At 39.9% G+C, this 20,130-nt stretch overlaps 1 protein-coding gene across 3 annotated transcripts in view; it reads right to left on the reverse strand.

Annotated features, from left to right (window-relative positions):
* Nucleotides 1-20,130, reverse strand: part of DMD (dystrophin) — a 1,782,468-nt gene that overhangs the window by 204,063 nt on the left and 1,558,275 nt on the right. For all 3 annotated transcript variants that reach the window (XM_012730298.1, XM_012730294.1, XM_012730297.1), the window contains one exon: nt 7,561-7,639. In XM_012730298.1, coding sequence (XP_012585752.1) covers nt 7,561-7,639 — 79 coding nt within the window. The remainder of the gene's footprint in view (nt 1-7,560; nt 7,640-20,130) is intronic.

A 20,130-nucleotide genomic window follows, 5' to 3' on the forward strand; every position in this document is an offset into this window, starting at 1 on the left:
TATGAGAACAAGAAGCTACTCAATAAAATCCACAGCTTTTAAATTCAGAATAAACAGTAGAAATGAAATTAATGTTATAGAGTTCCAGAGTCATCAATACTGTCAGAGGTCACTTAGCTAAAAGCTAGAGAATACAAAATTTTATGTTTACTGTTGGCCCCATTTTAAAAGAATTGTGCTTATTATAAAAAATCTGCAAAAGTGAAATATTACAATAGCTGCTTGCATTTTGAAGTATTCTGTTTTCAGCCTTATGTGTACTATTCTCATTTCTATTTTATTTTCTAATAGACTAGTGATCAGGTTATAACTTTGAAGTCAGCTTTTTGAAATCAGCTTTTTCTCCTACATATATTATACACAGCACAGCAGACATGTTTGTGTATATGTATATATATGTATTTATGTATACGTATATAAAGACTATGTAAAGTTATGAATGCTATTAGTCCTTGCTAAGAGGCAGTACAAAAGGTTGCATTATTTTTGGGTGTTTATTATGCTAAATCTCATGTCACATCAGTGTCAGAGGATATTTACCTCCTCTTTTTTAGGGTGTAAGACATAATTCATAATATACATGATTTTATTGAACATCTACCTAGTCCAAGCACCATGGTGGCTACTGGACAATGTTTAACTGTTAGCAAGACTAAACCTCCCTGTCATTATAGAGATTAGGGGATATCCATGGATTAGTCATCGTATCATTAGTTACAGAAATAACTAAAGAGTTCTTACAATGTGCAAAACATTGACCTCTCTCCAATTAGATCCATGGAAAACACATGTGGGAAGGAGAAACCCTGCTTACACTGTGGATGCAAGAGAATGAGTGATATTTTCATGTCCAATGTGACTGTCTCAGATGGATATTAAGTCGTACCACCTGGTTGACAGTAAGAACAGCACACACTGGTAGATAGCACTTGGATGGCACTCACTACAAGTTAGGCACTGTTCTAAGGGTGCTGATGGTCACTGCAACCCTGTCACAGAGAGGAATGTCCGCATAAAGGGGGCTTTTATGGTCCCTGCCCCACCTCAGGAGAGTAGAGAGCTTAGCAGAAAAGAGTCTTCGGAAATACTGGAGGCCACACTTGGGGAAGGCACAAGGGGCAGAAAGATGTGAGGAAGTATTCAAACTTGTTTCTCAGCTTGGGCTTGCACCAGGGACTTGGATATGGAAGGCAACACATGGAGAAGAGACTTGTAGAAGACACTTGGAAGAGACGTGAGTAAGAGACCCTGGTGGTGGGGAGGGGCTGACAAGTCAGGCTTTACTCTGATTTGTACTTTGATTTTGTTCCTTTGTCCAAGACTCTGCTGACCCCTTCTGCCCTTTTCCTATGGTGCTTTGCCAGAAGGTGCTTAGACTTGTGGCACGTTTTGAAACTCAGTGGCCCCATTTTGAGCCAATCCTGTTTGATTGGACATTCATTCACAAGGGGAGGGAGAACTTTGGGTGCTGTACTGGGAAACACTTATCCTTTGTTTTCTCTATGCACACGATTCTATTAAAGTTCTTTCACATTAAAAGTATGTTTTTATGTTTGCAGCACATGGCAGAACCCATTTAGATGCAAGTTTGGGGATACCATGGTACCCTTCAGTCTACATACTTACAACCCTAGGATATGATAATGCCACATTTCACTGAATTCACAACTCCAGTGCTCATAAAGTGCATTCTTATTTCATAGCTGTTAAGACACAGAAGAAGGGAAAGCTTTGTCTTAAAATTGATGAGCTATATTCATATCATTTCCATTTTACAGATGAAGGTTAAAGACATCAAGCGTCCAAGTCAGTATTTAAGCCCAGTCTAGTTCTGGAACCTGAACTCTGAACCAATATCCCACAGCACTGGTGAGGACAACACGCTACCTGGGTATTGAGAGGAAAATATAGGCTCTGCAAATCAACTAAAATTGGTCCAGGCCAAGAAGAATGGAAGAGAGAAATATGACGTGGACGAGATAATCATTAACCTGGGCATTTGTTCTGAATGGGTAAGGCAGAAGTTCTAGAAACTGGGTTCTTGTCCCAGATAAATTACAGCTATCTGTGACCTTGGTTGTGTCACTCGATCTTTGTCTACCTATTCTGTCATCTGTAAAATAAGGGGAGGGCTAGAGTAGTGGAGTATCTCTCAAAATTTTCTGACTGCAACCCACAGAAGAAACACATTTCACATTGTGACACAGTGTGTATCGCTCCCCCCCATCCCCAACTACAGTGTCAAGCCAACAGTTAACCTTGCTTGGGCAATGGACTCTCATATTTTCTAATTGGTTCCATTCCATTCCATAACTGTTGATTGCGAGTCATTACAGTGATTTCAGGACTCACTAATGGATACTTTGAAAACAGCGCCTATAGATACTGTCTATTCTTCTCTCCACTTATGAAATGCCACAGCACAAGGGGGCTTCTGGGATACAGGGGGGCTGGAAACCTCAGGAAAGCGCATTGGCCCTTTTGCCCTATAAATACTCATTTTCTTGTTAATTGGATTATGTTCTTACTACCTTTGGCAGAAAGTTCTTGTCATTTGACCATTTGGTGATTACCACTTTAGGTAACAATCCTGTGGTATGTATGCTCCATGGTATATTTAGTGAGAAATTATTTGGTGTTGCCTGAAAAAGGCTTCCACGGTCATCTAAATATGAAGAAGAGCTACTCTACCCTGCTCTTTGAATCTCCACATATTTATTGGAAGCTCCAAAAATTTCAGCAGGAAAAGAACTTGCTTATCTTTTTCACCTAGTGTTTTTCCAACCTTACTGACTCTAGAACTAAATTTTTCAAGGGATAGTGTTAACACCATCCAGAAAAATGAATGTTCCAAGGAATTTGCCTTGGACAATGCTCCTGTAGTCAGTTCTAGAACTTGTAAAATATTAAGCCAACTCCGAATTCTTTTTTTGTTTTTTTGTTTTACAGAAACACTTCTTTTTCCAGTGAATATTATAGTACAGTAAGTCCTCACTTAACATCCTCAACAGGTTCTTGGAAACCACTACTTTAAGCAAAATGGAGTATAACGAAAGCAGGTAATTGGAGAATCTGGTTTCCTTCAAGATTGCCAGAGGTGGTGGTTTTTTCCTTTTCTTCATCAATGTTAGAAGGAAAGGACATTGAAAGAAAGGTATCTATGAACCTACTGTACTTTCTTGATCATAGAGAGATGAAGAGGCTGGAGACCAGCACTGTACCTTCTGTGACTTTGCACCTCCCTCCTCGCTCGCTCTCTCTCTCTCTCACACACACAATGTTTAACAACATTATGTGTATACATTCTAATAGTGTGACTTTTAAAATTAAAAATTGAACTAATGAAATTTCTCTGGATGGGGGGTTTAAGTTGCAGAAACCAATAAAAAGCAGTAGAATATTAAAGCTAGAATTAAAGGCAAGGTAGAAATATTTCTCAATAGAGAAGGGTCATACTTTACAATGTTTTTGTCTCCTCATTTTCTGTCAGATCTAAGAGAAAAGAAACTTCTTTTACACGCAGAGAGTGTGCCACCAAGAAGAGACAGTGAAGACTTTTCTTTTGTAAAGGGCTGCTTCTCAACTGATGGAAAACAAAAGAGTTGAATTTAATTTTCAAAGGAGGAGAGAGAGATGTATGTATATGTGAGGGGGGTTGAAGGAGAGAGGCAGAGATGTAGGAGGGCATGGTGATAAAGAATAAGACGAAGAGAGCCACAGCATGAGCATGTTTTGTGGGTGGGATGTAGCTGACAGCTCATTCCTACTTTTCATTGTAATTTCTAAGACTCAGAAATCACCCTGTTATTATTCTTACTAACCTGGAAGTAAATTACTAGGTTTTTTTTTTGAAGCTCATTCAATATGACCTTACTGGTATATTTTTTTTTTTTTTACATTTGTTTTGGAGCAAAAGCTGTTTTTCTTTTATAAAACACAATTCAACAGCAAGTAAGGGATTTCAGAGAAACCTTCCCCTAGATACCAGTTCATGCAGGTACCTAAATTCTGCAGGTACTTTCCCTGGTCAGTTTGGGGATACATATCAAAAGCCTTACAAATGCAAACACCCTTTAACAAAGCAGTTCTGTCTTCAGGAATTTATCTTGTGGAAAAAATGTGAGATGTTTATTAAGGTGCACAAAGGATGTTAGTTCCAATGTTGGCAGTAAGAGTGAAAAGTTGAATAACCGTAATATTGTGTGATTCAAAGTTGGCCTGGTGAATCTGGTGTAGCAACAGAAGGAAATACCATCTTGCCATTAAAAAAATTACTCTGTAGAGGGATATTTAAACACATGAAAATATTTTCATTGTATTTCAAGGGAAAGGCAGTTCATAAACTATTATGTGTTTTCATCTGTTTAGTTTTAAAAAAGAGAATCTCCCCCTCTCCCCTCTCCCCCTCCCCCTCCCCCTCTCCCTCTCTCTCATACACACACACAACCACCCAAGAGAAAGACAGTAAGTATACAAATCACATTGTTCAGACTGGCTATCTCAGTGCTGAGATTATAGAATTTTTCATTTCCTCTTTATATGTTGTTTTCCAACATTTCCTTCAAGGTCACATATTACCATTACTTTATAATTAGTCATTAGTCTCACTGCACTGTCTTAAATGTTCCTTAAGCCAAACTGGTTTCTTTTGATACCCACAAGCAAAGCTCCTAAGCTTGTACTGATGTTTCACATGAGTACCCAAGAAATCTGTGATTTCCACAGCTGCTTCCACTCAGGTAGGTAAATCAGCATCTTTGTGTTTGTGTCTACAAGTCTGACCTTCCTGGAAGCAGGCATCGCCAGTTTGACGTGGCTTGGAAGTGTGAGGTGCCTAGCTGGCCCAAGAGTCTCTCCCTCTCAGTTCAGATTATGGCTGTTGTTCCTACCACCACAGAGCCATTTCTCAGGCTGATGGATTCTCCCTATAAGCACGCAAATGACAAGAACTCCCTGGTGGCCTACGGGTTAAGGGTTAATTCTCAGCACTATCGCCCACCACTGCCTGAGTCTGAGCTGGATCCCCACACAGGGAGCTGACCCACATATGGCACAGCAGACCTTTCCTGTCATACTCATTGCTCCCTCAGCAGTGTGTTTCAGTCATTCTGCCTATTCTGCTCCCCACTCTCTCTCTCTCTGGTGAATCCTTTCACTGACCCCCATTTCTGACCTATACCCCATTTCTTCTACACAAAAATAAAGATGCAAGTAACCTCAGAGAAGTCCACATTGAGCTTTACTTCTCACCTGGGTTAAAGCACATACCTGGATTTTATAGCATATACTCTTCTGAGAATAGGTTTTAGGGGAAAATATGGGAATTTGGGTGGGACAAGCAGAGAGAATAGGGATGAATGAATATAGTGGTATCTGAGGAGTAACTGATATTCATAATAGTAATATTTTCATTTATGGTTTGAGTCACTGAGAAGCATGTTATTGTGTCTCATCTCAATTAAATCAAATAGAATCACTGTCACCAAGGCGACATAAGCAGATCAGAGCTTTGGAAAAATACAGAAGACAGAATCTACAGGCTTTATAACTGTTCTAGAGCTATTCTTAAATAGCCAATTATAGTGCTTTAACTTGCCTCCTTTTCCTTGGCACCGCCTAAATGCATGTGGCTGTCCAAATAACAACCAATGCAGATAATTAGATCCAGTTAAGAAAATAAGACAGATTCTTACTGAATACATTATTGATGTGTAACAAAAACACCTTCCAGGAATTTGTATTCTAAAAGACTAATGGCCACCTGGAGAAACTCAGGAAAGCATCTAGTCAAATACCTTAAAATGTGCATGTGGATCTTTTATTAATCTACAGAAAATGGAAAGAAAAGGACTAGAAAATAAAAACGAAGACTGAAGAATGGAGATCATACGGAATGAGTCTCTCTCTATAACATAACTACATTAACTAAGAGCCCAGTGTAGGGGTTGAAAACACAAACTCTGGGGTTAACTTCTTGGATTTGAGGCCTGAGTCTGTCATCTGCTTACTATGTGACACTGTGTGTCATGTCCCCATCTTTGAGCTGGGTATCACACAATAGTACCTGTCTCATAGGTGGCTATAAGGATTAAATTAGTTCATATTTGTGACATAGCCAGGCACAGAGCAATTGCCTTGAAATGATAGTTAAACCTCCATACATACTCATGTGTGGCCAGAAGGAAATACACCAAAATGTTAACAGATGTTAACTCCAGGTGGTAGACGTATGACTTTTAAATACCAAAAAACTCAACATCTATACTTTTCTACTCAAAGAATGGTATATAGATGAACACCATTAATCAGGGTAAAATAGGATCCTGACAATTTGATCTACATTGCTATATTAACTAGATGCTTGAATAGTAAAGCTTTACTTCACTAAGCTTACTCATTTGTATTAATTATAAAAAAAATAGCTTTAGTGTGTATCTTATCATAAACAAAAAAAAAAAAAAACACTTAAATAACATGAAATGAATAAAATAGCAAAACTGGAAAACTGGAAGACCAAATAGATGTCAAGGACACAATAGGGATTAAGAACCATTAGGGGGCCCTCCCTGGTGGCCCAATGGGTTAGGACGCAGCACTGCAAGCCAGCTGCAGCCAATTCAGTACAAGTTCAATCCCTGGCCCCAGAGGTGACCCACAAGGTGCAGCAGACCTCTCCTGACCTGCCTGCTGTTCCCCTCAGCAGTGTACCTTGATCTGCCTGTTCTGCTCCCCACTCTGCCTCTGCTGAATCCTCTCACCACCCCTGTACGTTTGGCCTGTACCCCAGCTCTGTATGCATAAATAAATACATCTTTAAAAATAAAGAATATTAAAAAAAAAACATTAAGGAAACATCATGGACTTAGAGACCCACTTGAGGGCGGGGAGTCTTTAAGGAATGAACTAGATAAAGAGTTACAGAGTCGGGCGCTCCCTGGTGGTACAACAGATTAAAGCATCGCATTATGAAGCTCTCTGAAGCCACTGCAGCATGAGTTTGATACCCTGCCAGGGTGCTGACCCACATGGCATGGCAGACCTCTCCTGACCGGCCCACTGCTCCCCTCAGCAGTGTATACCAGTCAGTCAGCCTGTTCTGCTCCCCACTCTGTCTCTAGTGAATCCTCTCACCCACCACACCTCTGGCCTGTACCTCAGTTCTGTAAGCATAAATAAATAAATCTTAAGGAAAAAAAAAAAGAATTACAGAGTCACAAGAATGCAGGAAGGCAGGCTGCATGACCGTGTCCTCATTCTATGCTACCACAGCTAACAGCTTTATGAAGTGAAGTCTATAAGAAGAACTAAGGACTCAAAAATATCACTCAAGTTAGCCCTTGACAACACAGTGCAGGATGCAACTGTGCTTGACTGAAGACGGGGTGAAGAAGGGGTCTAGGGGGTCTCTTCTTGCTCCCTATCTGCTTTCACCCACCAAGTGCTATTCCGGGATGATTTAGCCTCCAATGCATTTGACAGAGACGACTGTGATTCAACTCTGAGTTCTCAGCTACCGAGATGCCATGAAGAGGTAAAGCCATGAAAGTGACAAGGACTTACTGGAAAGGAAGTGCTGCGACGCTGGGCCGAAGTCCCTGTGGGCTTCATGCAGCTGTCTGATGCGGTCCTCGACGGCTACCTGGGAGGGAGAGAAGAGAAATGATGTTCTCTCGTCATCTAGAATGAGGAACAATTAAAACAATGGAGGATTTTTGGTAAGATCTCCTGGGCCTCTGAGGCTGGGACACTAAAGCAGCCATTTATGACCTTGGTTTTCATATCTGCTTACCGGACATCACCTCCAAGACCCATTTTTATCAAACGGGGCCAAACAACAAAAAAAGATTTGCGCTCTTGACGATGTTAAAATGAGATTTTTTTTTCTCCCGCTCTACTCGTTGGCAATCACCAATGAACCCACTAGTACCAATGTAAATGTAAAGTGTCACCTTTCATGAAAAGGTTAGAAGGTTGCGATTTGCAGTTAAATTATCCCAAGTAACAAACACAGCTCTGAAATAGCACATATTTTGTATTTTAATCTGACTATTGTTTCTGACTAGTATTTTTTGGATAATACTGATCATAATCCAGAAGTCACTGGGTGACATTCACTGGTCATAAGTAACCGGTAGTTGATTAATACTCAAGTGCCAAAGTACTAGAAACAAGGCTTAAATCTTATCTCTAAGGTGGATGATGAGAATAAAGTCATCCACAGATTTCAGTTTTTAGTGGCCTTGAAAATTAGGGGGAGGTTACTTTTCAGTGGTATGGAGGAAAAATGACCATTTTTCTACTATTAGGCTTTTCTTCTAATATATTGGCACTTTATCCTCTGAGCTTAAGTGAATTCTATTCTGGGTGTGTGTGTGGGGGGGGGGAAGGCAAGAGTTTTATGTGTGAAATGGTACTTTGTCATCTGGCATTTTGCCAACACATTATCAGTGGGGGCTCCAGGCTTCCTGTAGCTTCTCTAACTTGGGATCTTGATTTAGTTCTGCTCAGCCCACCTTAAAGTAGAGGCTGGTCAGAGCTTGCCCATGAGTGGGTTAGAGCCCATGGTAGGGATAATTCCTGAGATGTAAACAGATCTCAAAGGCAAGCTCAGAATAGCAGCTCAGGTAGAGTGGCCTAAGGTAACGCTCACCTCCTGGTGCCAATCAAGTGCTGACACAGGATCCATAACACCTTTCCTCTTTCACTTCCTCCCTAGCCTTGCCCATTTTTGTTCAGACAATGTGTTTGAAAAACCCTAGGTGGTTTCAAAAAAATTTTTTTTTTCAGGATTTGTTTCACTCTTATGTACACACAAGCACAAGAACATTTCAAAGCTACCTTCCCAGCCTTACCAGCTGGCACTTGCAGTCAAATTCTACCTCTCTGTCCTGCCAGATTCCCGCCAGTTGGACACTGGTATGACCCCATGAGGCTGCTCCTCTCTGGAACACTCGTAGGACCCTTCTCTCCCACTCCTGGGCTTTTACATGCTTTATATGCTTGTTCTCCAATCCTCCAGATCAGAAGTGGTTAACACCACAGGATTCTCACAGCCCATAGCTTGTGCTTGAAGCATATCTATCATACCGCCCATTTTACTTATATTTATATGCAATGAACTTAACCTTCCAATAGCAGGCAACCAGGAAGCAGTAGCAAATATTTAGTTGATGACTATCTAGTGATAGCAGTGGGTAAATAACTGTGTATATGTGTGTGCGTGCGTGTGTGTGTGAGAGAGAGAGGAGAGAGTAAGAATGTCCACTGACATGGTTTGTATGTCCCTGGGTAACTAACTCTGAACTTAACTTTTCTTATCAGTAAATAAGGGGCAATATGACCCACCTCACAGTTTCTGTGGGAATAAGGTAATACATGTAATATGTTTAGCTTAGTTTCTGTCACACAGTAATTGCTCAATAAATGTTAGCAGCTACTAACTGCTATCATTGCTATTATGTTTTATAATTGGAAAATAGGTTATAATATACCAGGCACCACCACCAATACCAAAATTGCTAATATTTGCATGACACTATGAATTGGCTTATTTAATCTTCATAGTAGCTCTGTGGCAGGAAGTCATGTTACCACTCCCCCTCACTGGCGCAGAAACAAAAGCATGAGAGATTTAAAAACACACACACACACACAAAACAACTTCAAGCAAACAGAGTTTGTAAGCTTACAGAGCCAGGAATCAAACTCATTTAGCTAAGAGTGCTGGCATTTAGCTGTTATCCCAGAGATTCAAGCTGGAAAAAAAAAAGCCTTATAAATATTGCATAAGCTGCTGGGCTTTTATTTTTCATCAAATCAATTTATGGAACACAGACCAAACCTATTGTACCTATCTATGAAACTCTACTCATCAATATATTCTGTGATCTAGTGTGAGCTCCTGAACTTAGAGAACATGATTCCCTAAGATATAGAGAAGAGTTTGTAGAAGAACACCTACAAACGAATACTTAGGATATGGAATTATTTCTGTGTGTAGAGTGGGTTGTTTCATAAACAAATTAGCCAAGAAATGGAAATGAAAGTTTGGAGGTGGGCAGGGGTGGCAAAGGAGGTTCTATGGAATGCACACTGACCACAAAGAAGTTTTTCTGTAGAGTCCGGGGGTAATTCCAAAGGAGATGAGTGGCCAGAAAACAGTCTGGCTGTGCCACGGGCTGTGTCCTCTGGCAGTCACTTGAGGGTGTGCTAAAAACCATGTGATGATATGGACTTTGGGGACGTGGTGTTTGAGTCCATAAGAGAGCTCTGATCACTGAAGGTGGCTTCCTTCTGATATAAGGAAGACTCCAGGGTAGTTGCAATGGACCCCGATATTGTCAAGTTAAAAGGGAATTTCCATCCCTACAACTCAAATTTAAGAAATTGCATGAGAGTGAGACTGAAATTAAAACTGCATCCTGTAATGAAATGAAATATTCAGGAAATTGTCTCAAAATAACTCAAAGATTAAGCATAAAATATTTGCTTTCACAAATTATCTTTAGAGAAAAGCACTCCATGGACTGAATGCACAATTGAATAAACAAAGAATGTTAAGAAAGAAAAACTTGAAGACACACAAGAGCCTCACAAGCTATAGCCACTTAAGAACAAAACACTTTATTTTGAGAGCAATTTAGGCAAGGGAAAGAAATTTGATCAACTTAAAAAAAAAACAGGGTTTGTGCATTAGGCTTTTCTTACTGGCTGTACTTTAAACCAATATAATGCAGTATTCAGAGACGAGGAAGTGAAAGCCAGAAATCTACGCAAAATAGCTTTAATTCTGGAACAATTAGTTCTTTATTTGCTTCATTATTCATTCACATGATATGTCTGTGAATACTGAAAGGGATATACCAAGAAACGAATAGGATAGACTGTGATTTCTGGAAGAATCATGATTAGAAATTAACACTAGAGACAAGCAGAGGTAGAGGCAATTGGAAGTGGCATGGAGGAGGCGGCCTGAGGCAAGGCCCAGGACAGCTGGACAGGACCATGAGTTAGGACTGCAAACAAGGCATTTCACACACGAAGGCTCAAGATTTACCCCACAGGCCAAGGGAAACACTAAAGCTAATCTTGAAGGTGACTCATGCTTTGAGAGGAAAGTTGAGTTTTGAGGAGATGAATTTGTCAGGCTTTTGCAAGGGACGTTCAAGAGTGAGATGGAGGCTGAGACCAGCTCCAGGCTGCTGCAGTTGACCAAGCATGAGGTGATACACACTGAAATTAAGACAGTGGTGCCTGGAATGGAAGAGAATTACAAGATGGAAAGACACTTTCCAAGAAGGAAGAACTCATCGACTTTGTTGTTGGAGTTTCATTTTTAAAGAAGCGCCAGAACCCTGATTTCCAGAATGGAAGACTTGGGAGACTGAGGATATTGTTGATGGAACGATGGAAACCAGAAAGGGGCAGTATGGCCTACGCGTGCAATGGATTTAGTTAGAACACCACAAACTTTACCTAACAGTGAGACCTTCAACTAAAGAGGTCATGTTTATAGCCAAGTGAGAGATGAGCAATTCATCTCTGTCATTCAGGAAGGAAAGGGAGGCGAGAATAAAAGGGGTAGGATTGTGCACTAGAAAGTGAGCAGAGAAGGAAGAGTCAAAGGAGTTTAAAGAGAATTAGTTAAAGAGACAGAAAGAACTCAATTTCCTGTGAATCACAGGCAGTACCTCTGTTTCCTTTCATAAAATGCGATACAAGTATAAAATCTTTTTGGAAGCATACAACCTGTTTCTACTATTAGATCATAGATCACGAAAGCTTAGAACTGGAAGAAACCTTATCTATTGATATATGAGGGTCTATTCTTTAGAACTATCCCAGATGGGCAGAAAACTGCCATCTGTTCCATGAGTACTCATAATCTAGTCTGCAGCAATTCTTCAGTAAAAGCATGTCAGAAGAAATAAAGATCTGTTTTTATATGCTCTGTGAGGATAGGGACACATCTTTCTCTCCTTACTATTTCCCTGATGACTTCGCACAGTACCTGGCCAATAGCAGGTGCTAAATTAATAGTGCATGAATGAATGTAGTTTATTCAAAGATCTTCACGGTAACAATATTCCCAATGAATTTCTTTTGGGGGATTTTTTTTTTTTTTTGAGGAAAGACCTTCCTTCTCTCTTTTTGGTGATCAAAGTTAAAATATATACAAAAGAAAATCATTTAGATTCATCTTGCCTACAAGACTGGGTTAAAAAAAGAATTTTAAAGCAATAATTATAAGGCAAACGAAGGGTCCAAATCTCCCCCATAGTCGATTTTTTGGTAATTCTTAATGATCAGAGGCGTGAGCTACGAGGATGGTATAATATTCCCCTTCACTTTATAATTTCAGATGAGTTCTGCTGGCAGTATACTATTTGTACAGCCCACTCCCCCCCCCTTCTTTCACTGCATAAGGAAATGTTTCCACGTTTCTTTTGAAATATATTTGAACCCAAAGATGCCAGTTCCTTGTCCATGAAGACAGGTACCATGCCTCTCTGGTTCACAACTTAACATGGTACCCATACACAGGAGAGGCAAAATAAGTATATGATACATGGACCGAAGACAAGACGTTTTGAATCCCTGTTATGGTAGGCACCATGGTAAGTGTGGTTATGGGAGACTTGTAAGTATAATCTAGGGATAATGAACTAGTCTTTCAATGAAATTAATGGTCAAACACTCCATTCTCAACTGTGACTCTTTTCCAAAGCTTAGTCCATTCCGCTGTGTAATCTGAAGGTTGTCTTTATTTTAGTTTCTTCGAAATTACTTTAAATCAGCCAAGGGTAGGCCCTCCCCAGTGGTGCAGGGTTAAAGCACAGCACTAAGAAGCTAAGGCCACTTCTGCATGAGTTTGATCCTCGTCCCGCCCCGGACGTGACCCTCATGGTGTGACTCTCCTGACCTGCCTGCTGCTCCCCTCAGCATTGTACTTCATTGATCTGCCTGTTCTGTCCCCCAACTCTGTCTCTGGTGAATCCTCTCACTGCCCCTGTACCTCTGGCCTGTACCCCAGCTCTGTATGCATGAATAAATAAATCTTTAAAAAAAAAATCAGCCAAGGGGAGAAGGGATAAAAAGGTTAGATAACAGTGTGGCTCCTAGAAATGATTTCAAAGAAATGTATCTAAGTGCTAGTATTTATTACTTAACTTTATTGTCATGTCTCAAGGGCTTCTCCTTTTACTTTTGACCTATTTGAAGTTTTGAAGTTTACTGGAGGTTTACAAGATCCAAGGATTCCCTCCTGCTATGGAAGCACATTGCTAGGCAATGTAATTTTCCCCACAGTGTCCAGGCATACTTATTGGCACTATATACATAAATCGTGTTTACTCCAGTCTTGGGAGAAAATGTAACTGGGCATGTACATTTCAATTTTCTGGCTCTCAGTTTGTCTAGACCCTTGATAAATATCCATGGGCATGCAAGAACCAGACTCCACACCTACACTAATAAGCCCATAAAAAAAAAACAAACCCAAAACTCTCCGTGTGCTGTGAGGCTAGCAAATAAACAACACCCATACACACAAATAGCTCTCTACAGTCTACTCACAAATTTTTCTTCTGAAATTCTGTATTTTTTTGGGTGTTTGTATCTGTGTTGGGGAAGGCCTTCGTAATTCATTTTTACATCCCAAATCCTTAAGTATAACACCCCTAACTTCTCCTGGAAACTCCTGAGACTTCTTATAGTTTTGGTTAAAACCCTCTTAACTAATTATAATCCTCCTTAGTTAAAATTTATTGTTCTAATTATGATTTTTTTTTCAGTTCAACTCAAAAGTCTGAGGATAATGGTGACAGCAAAGCTGGGCTTGATGAATGCAAGGCTTGAATTCTCTTTCACTTGAATCTATTCGTGTGTTTGCTTGACATGGAGGCACTCACTCATCAAAAAGTTTCTTGGTGTTTGACTCTAGGAGCCATCCCAGGAAAGCAATCAGTGTTAACTCGGTGCTTGCTCTGAGGAAGAGCATAATTATATGTTGAGTTTGTGTGATTTATGGCACGCAAATTCGTGAGACCATCATTCATTCACCTATTCTCATGTTCCATTCTCGGAACTGTCTTTCCCTCCCATTTCATAATTGTGCATGGGTTCCCCTCTTTCTTTGTCTGACTCCAGCTCTTACTCTTTTCTCTCCCCTCCTCCACCTGCCCTCCCTGATGACTCTCTGTGGAAACTAGAAGAACCCAGAGACTCTGCCGGAGTCAGACAGATAGCAGCTAACATGAAGGGGCAGTGCATGGTGGCAACTTGAAGCCTAGCTGGGCGCTTCCCCTGCACCATGCAGCCTCAAATCTGGTAGACTCTGCCATCCGTTGGAAGGCAAAGTCAAGTCCTATGTCTACCGTCAAGCCTTTAACTTTCAACTTACCAATCAAAAATGCACCTTGGAAGTTTGTTTATTTTTGGTTTTCATACTCCTGCAAAACAGCCTCATTCTGTGATAATGGAGTCAGGTTACATCAACACAGAGTTGGCTTCACAGACCCAAGTACCTTGAGGGCATCATTAATTTTAATTTAGATAAGCAGCAATCAACCTCCTATCCTTCTTCATTTGTCAAAATCTTTAGCTTTAGTTACAACCATCGACTGTCAGGAAAAAAATGTGATGGGAAGGAAAAGAGATCTGCTTTTTTAATTTTGTGGCAAAGAGATAAAAGTTGAATTACTCTGCTGGAATGATGTAACTTGATGCAGATTTTATCTCAAAAAAAAAAAAAGGTTCCCTTTTAAAAGCTTTCCTAATGATTTGCATGATTTGCAGCAGGAATTCAAGTCAAGTGGCTCTCACCTTGCAACACCGGTCCATTAAATCATTTACATTCCAGCTTTAGCTATTTATTCTTGAGTTTTATTTAATTCACATTTGGAAGCTATCATTCTCGCTAAAATTTTCCGAGGCCATTGGTGCATTCCCTTCTCGGGGCATTTTGGGCCCAAAATAGCATAATGCTCGCATTGCAATTATACAATTATGCCTCCTGGTCTGAGAACACAGGCATGTTCTCCAGGACCAGAAGTGACACTCTGAAGTAATCAAGGGGATACAATAGAACAGTATCAGCCCCCAAATCTATTTTATTTATACATACATACATACATACATACATACATATACACTATATATGTATATACAATGTAAATAAAGGTTTCTCTATGTATATCTATAGATACATAAATATACACCTATCCCTAACCCATATCCTTATGTAGCCATTAGCAAATAACATACCTAAAGATGACTGAAGCAGGTTAAAACTTTTAAGCTAAATGATAAAATGATAAAGCACCAGAAATCGACCGTTTTTTTTGGGGGGGTCTCCTTAGCCAAGCAGTGCTATTTTGGGTCTTAACACACTCCTGGATTTACATTTTGTTCTCCTAATCACCTTTTTAATGACAGCTGGGAGAGAGAATGTGCTGAAGTGTGCAAACAACCATCCTTAACCAAGGAAATCAAGGCTCCTTAAGCCCTACACTATCCTGGCAGCATTTCCAAAGCTTGCTGACCTTGACTCCTTCACAGTCAATTTGACCGCATATCAAAGAACCTTGTCTGTTTTCAGTTCCCAGCCCTCCTCCTCCAGCCACTGAAAAGCGCCTTTCTTTTCTCTCACTGACAGAGCTGCCAAACCAGTATCAGGCCCTGTTCTTTGCAAATCAATAAACCGGAAGATCACATCTACTCTACTTCCAAACCCTGCAACCTTCAGTCCTCCCTCCTTTGCATATCAGAAGATAAGGCGCAAGCTCAATAACCAAGCACACAGCACGCGTCCTAATAAAGGACAGAACATGGAGTTATGCACTTCAGTTGTCTCTGGGTGTCTATTTGTCAGCCCTGCGGTTCAAGCTCTGACATGTGTTCACTCCCTCCCGAGTCTATATAGTGTCTCCTTGGCCTTCTTTATGCTCTTCAGCCCCAGCCCTCCCTCACACTCCCTCTGCCTGCCGCCTCCTTCACTCTACCTCACCCCAAGCCCTGAATGGTTTGTAAACTCTCAGAATAGTCATGAGATGTCCCTGTACTATTTTAGATATTTTCACTTCCAACTAAACTGAAACTTTTTTTTTTTAATGTGGCTTTACATAGTGCAGAAAACTATAGGGGAAAAACATTCCAAAATACATTGTGATCTTTTATAGGAGAAACAAAAGATCGACTTTCTAGGTCATCTTGGAAGTAGGTATACTTCCTTGAGCAATAATCTGAGGTATTTTATGAGATTCTTCCTTTCACTAAAGCAAGAAATCCTAAAATCCATCAGGATACGTGCACTGTACCTTGACTTTCTTTTTAATCCTCAAGTGAAACCAAGACAGTAAAGTGTAATAAAAATGCATATAGCCCCGGGCTTTGTACCTCAGCAAGGAGAGAAAAAAATAAGCTTCTTGACTTAATACTGTCTACTGTGAATAATCAGCTACTGCATTTTGGGATCTTGCTTTATAATCTTAACATATAGCAGTGAACTCCATGCTCGTGGTGTGACAAGCATAAGGAATATTTTTCTGAAAAAGATGTCCCCCTTCTTCCAAACATTTGTTTTATATGTGAATAAAAAAACACTGAAAATAAATGAAACTAGAAGGGCAAGCTGAGTTTTAGTAATATTTTTCTGCATTTTACCTAAAGTTGTCACTGTAGTATGGCCAAGGGAATACAGGGCCCTCGGTTGTGTGAAGACGTGGCTGAGGCCTGGCTCAGAGGCCTCCTCAGTTCCGTTGCCAGATGTTTAACCTGTCCTTCCCAAGTATTGTTTCTTAGCTGATTAATAAATGTCCCAAGGAAGATCAATGCTGGCTCATAACAGGCTTCTAGTACCACAGCTGTGATTTATTTGCATTTTAAGAGCAACTTTAATTAAATAATTAAGCAATTAATTACTCAAATATTATTGAGTGCTTAGAAGGCACTTTGCTCAGAGAGGAAGAAAAAAAAATAAGAAACAAGGTGCAGTTTCTTCTCCAATGTGACACTTTGTAAAGAAATACAAATCCTTAGCTCGCCCCCCAAATTTCTGACTCAGTCTACTTGGGGTTGGGACTTGAGAATCTATTTTCTGTAAGATCCACTGATGAGTCTTGATGGATAGCCTGGTTTTGGAGCCACTGTGTACTGAAAAACCACCAGTTTTATGGGCTAGGAAATAGCTAACCATGTTAGCCATCTGACTTTGCACATCTTATCTATAGTCTGTTGGACCTCAGTTTCTGTAAAAATACTGAACAAGAGTAGCAATTGCTAATGTAGGGGAGTAAAATTCTGCCGCCAGTGGCCAATGACATACTTTGTCTTTTGTTCCTTTCCTTCAAGACTGGCCTGTCTCTTTCTCCCTTTCCTATTGTTTCTCAGCCAGAAGGTACCTCAGACTTGTACAGGCTTTAGGGCCTCATTGACTTTGGTTTGGGCCAAACCTATTTGGTTGTGCATTTATCCACTTTGGGTATTTTACAGGGAAACTTAGTCTTTCTTTGCTTCTCTATTTCTATGAATGTTCTTCTCAACGGAAGCACTCCGGTTATGCTTTGCATGTCACCAATGGCAGAACCTATTTAGAATGTGCAAGGTTTGGGGATGTTGGGGTCCCTCTCAATTTACCCACTGACACTCTTCAGAAAGGAGGAGTACTCAACAAGCCTCAAACTCTCACCCTATGTGAGGAGATATAAAAATCAGGAGGCCCACTGGCTTGTCAGGTGAATTGGTACTATATAATGCTAAGTGATAAATCAAGAACAGTTAAACAAAGTCTGTGTAGCATGATGGGAAAAATGAGGGAGCAGGCAGAGAATTTTCCTCAAAATCCTCAGGTCATGCACCCTGATAGTTAGCAAGATTCTACTGACTTGGGTTGCAATAATTTTTAGTAAAATATAGTGAGACCTGTAAAGCAATTAGCACCATCTGAGTAAATGGTAACCGTTTATGTGTGTTAAATGGTGGGTATCTGAGCGAATAGGAGGGTGGCTTTGGCAGACACAGCTCCATGCCTAACTTTCCTCTTTTATAATAATACTCAACTGATCAGTAGGCGATAGTGAGGTCACCTGTATCATTTAGCTGAACCTAGACAAGTCTAGAGCAGAGACTGAGAGATGAGCTCAAGAATTTCCTCCACGAGCGTTTTCAAGCATTGTTGTATATATGGTACTGTGTATTCATCTTGTGCGAAGATGTCTAAACATAGAACAAATTAGACAGTTTGCAGACACTAGTCTTTGTGCTACTTGTAAATAAAGGTATTATGAATTTATAGCAGAAAACCATGAGGACTGGAGTAGCCTGGAGGCTTCAGGAAGGTGGTGACACAGAACTCCTTGGGTCTATATCAGATCCAGAGTACACAGAGCTTAGCATGTCATGTCTACTGAGGAGCATTTTATATGCCATTACTGCCATCACCTTAATGGGTCTGATAGATTCCAAAGTTTCAAATAGTATCACTCCTGTTACAGAGCTATCTCCATAAAAGGGAGAGATGCCATGTTTCTGTCCCCACTTAATGAGGAGGGATCTAAGCATTCCGGTGAAGCTACCTAACAAGGGAGACAAGAAGAGAAGAACTCTTGTTCTCGTGGCTCAATTTGAACCTCAGTGCCGCTAGACAGGAGACAGATGGAGGAGAGACAGAGACACTTGAAAGAAATATGCGGGAAGGTTGGCAATGGTGGCTCTTGCTTTTAGATTTTGATTTTGCACCTTTCATCCCAAACTAGCCCAGCCTCTTCCATCCTTCTTCTATGGGTCCCCACCAGAAGGTAACTTAGACTTGTGTCAAGTATTTGGGCCCCAGTGACCTGGCTTTGGGCCAATTCTGTTTGGGCCTTTCCCCATGAGAGCATGGGTAATCTTGGGTGTTTGCCATTTTTCGTGTTTTCCAAACATTAATTCTATTAATGTTCTTTAACATATGTCTACTTTGCCTTTGTGTGCATGGAAGTCTGAATCCTTTTAGAGTGTGCAAGTTACAGGTTTCGGGGTACCCCCCTTGGTCACCTGCTAACACTTCTACCATCAGTTTTTCTTTTTGTTTGGCAAGGAACAATTTACTGTTCTCCTCCCTTCCTTTAGACATCTCACATTTGTTTGCAAAGAGATTTCAAAATACAGTGACAAGGATTGTTTGTTTTCTTGTCTTTTCCTCCCTCTGTCATGTAGTATTTCTTATGCCTGTGTGAATATGGATGGTCGGATATAAAAGCACTGGATGATTTTGTGTTTAGATAAAAGCCAGTAAATTCTGCATGAGGAAAAAGCTGGTATCAATACCTTTCTTACTTGAAAATGATTTCATGGCACTGATAATAAACTTTCTTCTAGACTTTTCTAAAGTAATGTTAAACCTCATACATAGAACTTTGAACATCTAGTTCTTGATCTAGGATTGAACACTCATTTCACATCTTGGAGAAAATTTTTTTTTTTTTTTTTGGATAGCTGATCTTTTTATCCCTTTAGGCATTAACCAGTCTTTTCATTTTCCTAGCAACAGTTCTGGAGCTAAATTCCCTGAAGGCTAAAGTATCTATTGGATGGTTCAAAATGTACAGTGTTATAAGTTTACTTTTGTTATTTTATATTTCAGTAGAAATTCCAGGAAGATAATATGTTCTTGCATATGAAGATATATTGCAGTAAATGTTTTATTGATTTCAAATTTTAAACTTTGGATATTTTGATTTGAGAAGGCACTGACATTCAACTTTATTATGTGTGTGTGTGTATGTATGCATACACACACACACAGAGATATATAAATAAAATAATACATCACAGTAAACTTCCACAGTAAGTGAATCTATGGTCTAGGCGTATTTAAACAGACCACAAACTAGTATTTCAGAAATAACACTCTCATAATTAAGTTTATGTGCTAAAATTATATGCTTTTTATCTAGTGACCAAACCAAATACTTTAAGGACTTAATTCATATGTGTCTTGAAAACATCTTTTTTTTTTTTAATGCAGAATTAGATATTTCACCAATTCAATCTAACTTTTCCATCCAAAAGTTTAATGACCTGGATAGCATCTCCATACCAAACATTGATGTTGAATTTTTGATACTTATTTCTAATAACTTATCAGAGTCA

Source organism: Condylura cristata, unplaced genomic scaffold, assembly GCF_000260355.1.
Source record: "Condylura cristata isolate star-nosed mole 26May11 unplaced genomic scaffold, ConCri1.0 scaffold00027, whole genome shotgun sequence".
NCBI classification, from domain to species: domain Eukaryota; kingdom Metazoa; phylum Chordata; class Mammalia; order Eulipotyphla; family Talpidae; genus Condylura; species Condylura cristata.